This window comes from Chinchilla lanigera, unplaced genomic scaffold (assembly GCF_000276665.1).
Source record: "Chinchilla lanigera isolate Chin_1 unplaced genomic scaffold, ChiLan1.0 scaffold00077, whole genome shotgun sequence".
Taxonomy (NCBI): domain Eukaryota; kingdom Metazoa; phylum Chordata; class Mammalia; order Rodentia; family Chinchillidae; genus Chinchilla; species Chinchilla lanigera.
Window position 1 is genome coordinate 9,458,552 of NW_004955478.1, and position 10,428 is coordinate 9,468,979.

Below are 10,428 nucleotides of genomic sequence, written 5' to 3' on the forward strand. Positions count from 1 at the left end.
TAGTTGAAGACAACAATATGTAATGTAACAACCACTGTTGATTCCTATCATTTTGTCTTGAAACTCTGTATCACTTTTAATGTTCTTGCTTTGGTTTGTTTATGTTTGTGATGCTGGTATGTTGCTGTTGTTCTTTTTTCTTTTTCTCATTTACTACTCTTTAAAATAAAATTAAAAAAAGAAAAAGGAATCCTTCTACATTGTTGGTGGGAATGTAAACTAGAAAAACAAATATGAAGTCTTCCAAAAACTAAAAAGAAAATTATTATTTGCTCCAGCAATACCACTACTTGGTATGTTCCTAAAAGAGCTAGAGACAGCATGCTATAGTGATATATGCATACCCGTTTTTATCGTGTATCATGGCACAATTCACAATACCCAAGTTATGGAAACTTAGGTGCCTGTCAACAGATGAAAAATAAAAAATGTGATATCTATATATCTATACCTATATCTATACCTATATTATCCTCTATCTATCTCAAAATCATATAGGAAAATGGATAGAACTGGAGACAACAATGTTAAGGTTAGTAAGTCAGGCTCAGAAAGACAAGCATCATATGGTTTATCTCATGTGGAATCCAGGGGGAAAAGATTGCATTGAGGCAGAGAGGAAAGCATTAGAGAAGAGGAAGGAAGACAGAGACTATAGGGATGAGCGGGGAAGGGTGAAGGAGGGCAATATGGTAGTTGATAGGATGGAAAATGCCAATCTAGGAAAATGCCACAGTGAAACTCATTCCTCTGTATAATCAATATAGATTAATTAAGAAAGGAAGAAGATGCAGGATCTTGTTCATGACTTTGGGCAAGAAGAGTTTGTTAGATAAGACCCAAAATATGCTAACCTTTAAAATAAAGTAGTAAAATTTTCTAAGTTATAGTTATGAATTTCTATAACTGGTGTAAGCCTGTAGTCTCCGCATTTAGGAGGCTGAGGGAGGTGGACCACATAGAGGTTGAGGCTAACCTGGACATTGGTAATAAAACCATTTTTTGAAAAGGAGAATAAGCAATATAAAATTGGGGATACCATTATCTTTTTTATCTTAAAGAAAAAGAAAAAGCCTATAAACATAAGAAAAAAATTCCAAAACAATATGATAGGAGGGTAACAATGGTCAACACTTGTGCATTGTCAGCTTTAAATTAGTTACTCAGAGTATGAGATATCAGCATTTAACTGTCCAGGAACTATTAGCACAAACCTATATTTTCAGCAAACGGAGAAATTAGCAGCATACCTATCTTAACTATTTTGTATATGTACATATATATTTTTTCCTTTTGCTTTTCCCTAACTTCTTTTTTCCCATCCTCCTAAACCAGTTTCTCTTTCCTTTTGAAGCTCCTTCCCATTGGATACTGTTATCTTAGAGGGTGAGGAGACAGAGGGGTTGGGTATAATCATGTAAGTATCTATGGCTTGATGCAAAGAAATTGGAAATTTTCTCTTTTTTTGGATTGGTGGATTCATGAGTTTTACTCTTCATGAGAACTGTGTTCATGAATTTATGTATTAATTGAAAAGACAAGATGGGAAAGTACTATAAGGAGTTAGGGTTTTAATCCTTACCATGACTTTTAAGAATTTTTTTATTTTTGTTTTATGTAAAAATTAAACAAAATTTCATAACAAAATAATAAGAAAATAGCAATAGTTCATACACTGTGTATTGTTATCTTCAAAGTAGTTACTCAGAGTGCAAGGTATGGGCACAAAAACTTCTCCAAACGATATCAGCACAAACCTCTTTTCAATAAACTAAGAGAAACTAGCAGTATAACTATCTTGCATTTTGTTTCCTTGTTTGTTTTTTCCTTTTCCCTTCCTGTCTTTACCATAACCTTTAACTTGCCTCTAACTGCACTGACATCGTCCATCACCTTTTCCAGAGGCACATTTCCATTATCTGTAACACAAAACATAAGGAGTTGTGGTAAGGACATGGAACTTTTAACAAAATTGTAAATTAGAATTAGGGTCCAATGAGAGTCCAAAGTATTTTACTAAATTATACTAAACTATCTGTTCACCTTAAATTTATATTTCCTAATTTGAGTGTTCGGCTACTCATTAGGAAGCAGAACCATGGATGATGGCCCATTTCCCTTGAACACAGGGTTTGACCTTGACAACTGTACTGTTTCCAATTCTTGGCTATTTAGAGACCTTCCTGCAAGCATGGTAAGAGATGCCCCCCCATAAAGAATGAGGGTTTTTTTGGTGAAACTTACATCTATCATAGATACCAAATTACAAGCTTTATATTTTTCATCTATTTCCAGTATGCTTTTCTTTCAAGTTTCTAGCTTCTGTATCAGTCTCAAAATTGTAGTGATAGTAGGTTAGATACTCGAGGGCATATTAATGATGTTCTACTACTCCCTATCACGAATACCTTTCTATTAACTATTTCTGGCTGTCTTTGTTCTTCACTCCCCATTTTCCACCCTGCTCACATATTTGTTTTCCCCTACTATTCTCTGGCTTGATTACACTATGTCTTCTCAGCACTGCTCACAGTTGAGCAGGGTGATAACTTCAGATGAGTAAAAGCGACAAAACAAGATTTCTTCTTTCTGGCCAAGTTCTTTTTCACTAAAAATGTTTTAAATTCCTCAGATAAATCTAATTTTAGAAACCCTATACATGATCCTAAGACTCGAAGCTCTCTCTTAAAAAGCAAAGTAGTTATTTAAAATGCTTACCATCAGTACGCTGATTTTGTACCACACTTTTAAGTTCCGTATTTTTTAGCTTGATCCCCATGTTCCCTAGAATTGCTTTCAGGTTACTGAGATCAACCTTTCCTCCTTAGGAAAGAAACAGGAATGTGAGCAAAACCCAATAAAGATACAATGTGCAAAATACTTCTCATGCTAAGTTAATTTAACTTTTAATAGGCCTGGTTGTAAGAATTAATTGGAATTATATTATTGGGAAGTGGTTTGCCAATGAATTACCATGCTCCTTTCAAAGGGTTATAAGTCTTAGATCACTAATTTTTACAGAAAAAGGTTGTGCCAGAGGGGCGAGGAGTAAGTGTTGATTATCTTCTTATTTCTGATTATATTATTTATAATAAGTTATAAAAGAAAAAATTCAAGATGTTAAATAGGGTATTATTAGCGGTATTATTAAACAAACAACTGCATTCCTACTGTAAAATTATTTGCCTAGTAAACAGACATGAAACAAACCGTGAACGATGCCTGAGCTGTCTATACAGAGAAGGCATATACGAATATCAGACTATGGTAATCAATCTCTGAAAAGGTCAAATTCTCTCTAAATCTGTCACATCATGAACATCTCAATTCAATGTGATTCTTGTATTAGACATCAGCTATATATCATGACTCTTATTCATACAAACTACTTCACTGAATTGCTCAGCTTGGTATAATAATCTATTTCAATACTGGAGGAAAAAGTGACCGTGTTAGACTTGTCAAGACTAATATGTTGACTTTTACATAAGCTGACAATGGGATTTCTGAGAAATTCTGACTTTGAGATTTTTGATATTTTAATTATATTGGACTTCAAATATTGTGACTAGTTATGATTAGATATTAGGACTATGAGTTGAGTGGTTCTAAAAATATTTTACTTAATGGGCACATAACATTTTTATATCAAAAAAGTAAAACCGACAGTTCACAGATGAGTATTATGATGGCTATTTTCTGCACTGTGCGGGCCAAAGCTTTAATTAGACCTACCCAAGAATACACAGAGAGACAACTCTGGAGACACTTAGGACTTTTTTCCTTTGAGCCTGACTGAGATCAAGCTTATGCAGCATGCACAAAAAAAGACTCTAAGGTCAATATATAATCAATGTATAGAAGAAGTAGCAGAAGAATCATGACCTCATTTACTAGAAGAAAAAACAAACACAAAGATTGAAATATACTTTCTCATAACATTTATTACTCACCTTTGAAAGACTTCAAACCTGCCAGCATCCTGTTCCGAAAAACTTTCTTGTCACCTGTAAGAAAAGGTATAGCTTAGGACAGAGAATATATCTTGAAAAGAATATAAGGATCAGACTTTCCTTTGTGTGACTGACGTTGGTATAGTGATCCTCTTCCACCAGCAATTCATGATGAAATTAAGCAACAAACTGTCATGGTAGGGACAGATTATTTAGTGTAGAATTCAAGAGTCTTTGTTTAAATTCTTGATCTTGTTACTAACTAGCTTTGTGGCATTAAGCAACTCTATACCCATTTCCTGCGGTGTGAAATGGGGATAATGTGTCCTTATTGTGTGTCATGAGAGTGGTATCTCCACATCATTAGGACCAAATAAGTGCTAGATGTTATTATTAATAGATCTACTTACTTCTAGACACACAAGGCAACTGTTGATTTATTTACTATAGAGCTGAAAGCCACATATTTATCTTTTTTCTACTTTCAATTCCTCTCCTTATTTCTATGACACTTTAATTCTACTTTCTTTGCTTCCCCTTACTCCTAAAGTTTGCAATGCCCATGACCTAAATGGTGGCAGCAAAGATTTCTTAGCCTTTAACAATAAAGCCCATACTTGAAGATTTTGCCAACTGCCAAACTGATATAAAAGTAAGGAAAAAATTAATTTCTTAGTATCTAGCATAAGAATTACTTGTAACGATGGACAGGCCTTTGATGTGAAATGATTTTTAGGCTCATATTGGGAAGATGCTGAGAGATTGTGCTTAAAGGCAAGAAGAAACAGCATTCACAGTTGAGAGGGGTGAGAAATTTGGTATCTTTCCAGAAATTGGGAGTAAACGGAAGAGTTTTCAGTGCTTATCCCTGTGAGGAACAAGGTGCGGGAGAAGAGACTCCTCAACGGCAATGTATAGAAAAATGACCCTGGGGGAGAAAAAGAGTTTTGCATGAGGACTTCTGCAATGTTTACTGAAAGAAGATGAAAATCTTTCCTCCTCTGCCTTGCAGAATCAGTAACATTTTAAGAAAGAGAATTTTTTGGGGGTTGGATTCTCTGAGTTGACACAGAGTGATAGCCTGTTCATAAAGAAATAAGAGCTGGAGGATGGGTGCGGGTAACATTTGAACACACATCATTTTAAAATACAAAGGTCAAGAGTAGAACCATAAAACTTAAGCTTTCTGGGGTGACACATATGTAGCTCACCATCAGCTGGCAGTGAGTCCAGCAGATCCACACATTCCTTATCATTGACTTCTATTCCCATGTCTCCAAGAACATTTTTCAAATCGCTAGCATTAATCTTCTCTCCTTTGCAAAAGACAGTGAAAATTTAAAAAATTAGTAGCTTGATATTTTAAAGAGGTTCATAAAAACATGTTAACCTGTATAAACTATGAAGGTATGGTGTTTCATATTTACAACAGTTTATATGGCTGCAGTCTCCATTTGGGGTTAAGGAGCAAAGACAAAATGGGATATCCAAGCAGAGTGTGCCGATATAAATAAAAGCAAACCTACTGCTATAATATTAACACAGTGAAGGCTCTCTCATTGTTAAGGATACTGTGTAGAATGAAATCTCATCAACAAATTGGTTAATGAATTGTCAATAGGAAGAATTCTGGTAATAATTGAACTGGCATATAATAGGTCATTCACAAGAACATTATCTTGACCTTTCCAAAATTTTATCTAATTTATTAATGTTTTTACCTGAAATATAGCTATTTATATGTAACCAAGAGAAATATATAAGTGAAAAAAATAACTCTAAAGTATATAGGACTTACCAAAACTAAGTTTTATGGTTTTTGTTTTTATTTATAGAGATACTAAAAGATCAAATAAGTTTTATCAGGCAGAAATATTTCACAATAACTAGCTAAAATAATATCAACAATTGGTGAACAACATCTAAAATGCAATTTACTATACAGCATTAGGATATCAGTGTTATAAAAACAAACCTGTAAAATCTTTCATTCTCAGCATCACATTTTCCAGATCAATTTTCCCATCAACTGTAAGAAACAAAGCAGTCATATACCAAGAGTGTGAGACTATTCTTTTTATTTTCTACACCTATGACACTTACCCCAAACGGAATGTTGATATTGTCTTAATTTTAGTTCTAGACTACTACGTTACATTTTGGTGTCATATTTACTTAACTATCAGATCTTTATGTTATGTCTTCTACTTTGCTTCACACATCTCACTGCTTCCTTTTGTATTGATTTTTATTTTTATTAGAATACATTTTCTAGTAGTTTATTTAGAAAAAAATCTGCGAGTTAAATCTTTATACTTTTGTATGTCTGGAAATGTCTATTTTATCCTAGAATTTTAGTGTTCAAAGTTTTCTGTAGCATTTGGAGAACAATATTTTTCTATTTCTTCCTGAATCCAATGTTGACAATATGAATCAGTACTGGTTAACCCTTTGTGTGTGGTCCTTTCAACTATTCATAGGTTTCTTTGGCCTTGATGTTGTGAAAATTTTCAAGAATCTTTAGGCATAGGTTGAAAAAATTTCATCTTGCTTAACACTCAGTGAACTTTTTGAATCTAGGATGGTGAGAATGAATAAAGAGGAATAAAATGACGATATGTGAGTAATCCTGGAAGGAATATCAATTGTATAAAACAAAAAAAAAGTTGGGTAAATGGATTAGTAGAGTGAAAATTTGCTAAGAATCGTGTGTTATCTTGGATAAGAGTTAAAGTCCACTAAAGCATGGGCTTAGGAAAAATAAATTATGTATGTTGTAATTTCTAAGATAACCTTTAAAACTCTATACAAACAGAAAAAAAGATAAAAATAACCTAAAAGGAAAGTCAGACTGGAAATAAGACTGAACAAGTGATAAAAAGAGAGGAACTGAATAAAAGTAGTTTTAAATACAGATATCAGTAACTTCAGAATGACTATTACTATATAATAATGTAAATGATAGATTCAGACTATAATATTTTTTGTTGAAGATTTTACATATTTCTTTATGAGAGAGATTAACATGTGGTTCTCCTTTTCTGTGTTCTCTTTAAGTTTTTGTACCAAGTTAGGTTAATTTCAAAAATTAAATTAGGAAATGTTTCTTCTTTTCTCTGTTCTTTGAACATTGAGTGAGATAGGCATTAGCTCTTATTTATACTTTAGGTAAAATTCACCAAAGTTGTTGTTATGGCCTGTATTTAGATGTCCCCACAAAGCCTCATGTGCTCACAGGTTGGGCTTTTCAGAGGTGGCTGGTTTTAGGGGGTATGAATGTGCATTAAGGGTGTGTGAGTACAGATTAAGGATGCAATAACTAAATTAGTCCAACTATTGGTTTAGCATACCTCTGGGTGTGGATAATGGGATGGCCCACCTTGGGTGTAGGTGGCACCACCTATAAGGATTGTAGCCTGGATGGGATAAAAGGGAAAGGGAGGCGTGCTGCTACTTCACTGTTTTGCTGCCTTCTGCCAGTCATGCCATGAACTATTTCTCCTCTGTGATGCCCCTCTGCCATGCCATTTTGCCTTGGAGTCAGGTGACTACAGGCTGAAACCTCTACAAACTGTGAATTGAAATAAATTTTTCCTCCTCCAACTTGCAGGTGTCAGAGTATTGTGTCTCAGTGATGAGAAATGTAACTAAGATGGAAATGATTTCAGTTTTGAAAACTTGAGAATTTATTTTACCTGAAATATAAAGATTCAAAGAGGTTGAAAATAAAAGAATAGACAGGTAGATTCTATGCAAAACTAAACAAAAGTAAATATTATAGGTTAAGTTAATTTCACAGGAAATAGGCTTTAAAAATAAAAGCATTGTAGAGATAGTAAAAGAAGTTCTAATTCACCAGGAAGATGTAAACTTGTATGCACCTATACCTGATCTCATAAACAAAGAAATTTTCAAAATCACAACAAGAAATGCAAAATTCAAAATCAGAATGAGAGATTTTAATACATCTTGCTCAGGTGTTAACAAAACAAGCACAGAAACGTCATTCAGGCTATCAAAAGTTTGAACAAAAAAATTTAAGCTTGACTTAATGAACATATAGATAATGTTGCATCTAATGATTTCAGAATGTAGTTTTTTCAAGCATGTGGGGAATATTTATAGAAAAAATTTGCCATACACTGGATTTAGGCCAAATCATAATAACTTTAAAAGGATGGCAATAAATAATAAAACATAATATTAAGAAAACAGGTCCATTTTTTTACAGCATCAAAATAATAACTCATCAAAGAATACATTTAACAAAAAAGTGCTAAACTCACCCTCCAAAAATTACAAAAAGCATTGTGAAAAAATATCTAATAAGACCTCAAGAAGATTCCATGATCATGGATTAAAATACTTAATATTGTTAAGATGGTACTTCCTGCCTCCCACTCACAAATTGATCTAAAAAATTCAAGATAAACCTTATCTAAATACCAATGGCATTTTAGCAAATTTGAGGAGCTGATCTTAAAATTCATACGGAAATGCAAGAACAGGATTTCAGGATTTACACTCCCCACTCAAAATTTGTAACTTAGAGCACTAGTGACAGTATTCAGGTTAGTGAGGCACTAATATATGGCTAGACATATACATCAGTGGAAGTGAACTGAGAATCTGGAAGTAATTTTTACATTTACTGTCACTTGATTTTAATTTTTATTTACACATAATTATACTTATTTATACAATATAGTGTGTATTTCTGTACATATACACAATATACAATGATCAGATCAGGATAATGGGTATGTCCATCTCCACAAACATTTATCATTTATTTGTGTTAGGAAGAGTCAAAGCCCTATTAGCTATGTTTAAATATTCAATCAAATGTTGTCAATAATAGCTAACCTGCTGTGCTACTGCACATTAAACTTACTACTTTTATTCACTGCACACTGTGTCTACTAACTGTCCTCTTTCCACAAATCCCCCCTAACTACTCTCGTTCTCTGGGGATCACTGTTCAATTCTGTCCCTACTCTTATGAGGTGAAGTTTTTTAGATTTTACATATGTATGAGAACCTGTGGCATTTCTCTGTGATGACTTATTTCATTTAGTATAAGGGACTCCCGGTTCCATCCACGTTTCCACAAATGACAGGATTTTAGTCTTTTTATGTGTGACTACTTCATTGTGTACATGTGCTGCATTTTACTACCCATTCATCTGCTTCTAGAAGCTCAGGTTGACTCCCTACCCAGGCTATTGTACACAGTGCTGCAGTGAACATGGAGGTTCAGGCGTCTCACTGACATACTGATTTCCTTTCCTCCAGACATATACCTAGTAGTGAAATTGCTGGCTCATATGATAATCCCATCTGGTTTTTGGCTTTTGAAATTTATGTTAGGGTGGGAGTGATGGTTTTGACTTCAACTGATTTCCTACTCTTTTTTAATACTCTATTTTTTAAACACTTAAAATAAATAGCTAGAGATGATTCCTACAATAATTAATAAATATCTGTGTAAATGTACAGTATCTGTATATCATATGCATCAATTCATCATTATAATAGTAATCATGCATAATTATATACACATATGTAATTGCTGAATAAACCTCAGTCATATGAATTTATCATTCTTTATGGTGCTGTAGGGATACAGGTATATTATAAGACATTATGTTGGCCACCTTGTGACACAGAATGTTCTAAATATAGAGTGGTTAGAGTTGCATGGCTTGTTATGAACCTCCTACATTTTGGATTTGTATCTACCTATGAGGACTATAATTTCACTTTCCACATCTTTAGAATGAAGGTTTGGAATACATTCCCAACTTCTCTCCAGATGTGACAATCTTTGTTCTTGTTATTCACCACAGGATGTTGATCGGGTGGATAATTCCATTTTTCAATATTAATTTATGTTCTCTCCAACAGTGAGCATTCTCTTTTCCTTGCAGCCTTACCAATATTTGTTATTGTTTCTGTCTTTGCTAACAGCCATTCTAACTGGAGCGAGACGCTGTCGTACTGTGGTTTTAGTTTGCATTTACCTGATGATTAGTAATGTTAAGCCTTTTTTCATCTAATTACTGGTCACTAGCATATTCTCTTTTGAAAAACATCTATTCAGGTAATTTTCCCATGTTAAATTTTACTATTGTTATTTGCTATTGAGTTCTTTATATATTCTGTACATCAATCTCTTGCCAGATGAATAGTTTGAAAATATTTTCTCAAATTCTGTAGGTTGTTTTTTCATTGTGTTGATTTTTTTCCTTTGCTGTACAAAAGCCTTTTAGTTTGATGTAATCTTACTTCTCAAAATTTTTGTCTTGGTTGCCAGTGCTATTGAGATCATATTAAAAAATGTTTGTACTTGGAAAAAATTTTTAGCTGACTGTTCCTCAGACACAGGGCTTCTATCTAGAACATAGAAAGAATTAAAAAATATCAGCCCCCCCAATTCAAAAACCCAATCCAAAAATGGGCAGCTGAGATGAAT

At 33.6% G+C, this 10,428-nt stretch overlaps 1 protein-coding gene across 1 annotated transcript in view; it reads right to left on the reverse strand.

Moving 5' to 3' along the window:
- Positions 1–10,428, reverse strand: part of Efcab3 (EF-hand calcium binding domain 3) — a 494,429-nt gene that overhangs the window by 174,131 nt on the left and 309,870 nt on the right. The window contains exons 70-74 of the mRNA XM_005402243.2: positions 5,929–5,982; positions 5,165–5,269; positions 3,954–4,007; positions 2,719–2,823; positions 1,866–1,919 (exon numbers count right to left, since the gene is read on the reverse strand). Of these exons, the coding sequence (XP_005402300.2) occupies positions 1,866–1,919; positions 2,719–2,823; positions 3,954–4,007; positions 5,165–5,269; positions 5,929–5,982 (372 nt within the window). The remainder of the gene's footprint in view (positions 1–1,865; positions 1,920–2,718; positions 2,824–3,953; positions 4,008–5,164; positions 5,270–5,928; positions 5,983–10,428) is intronic.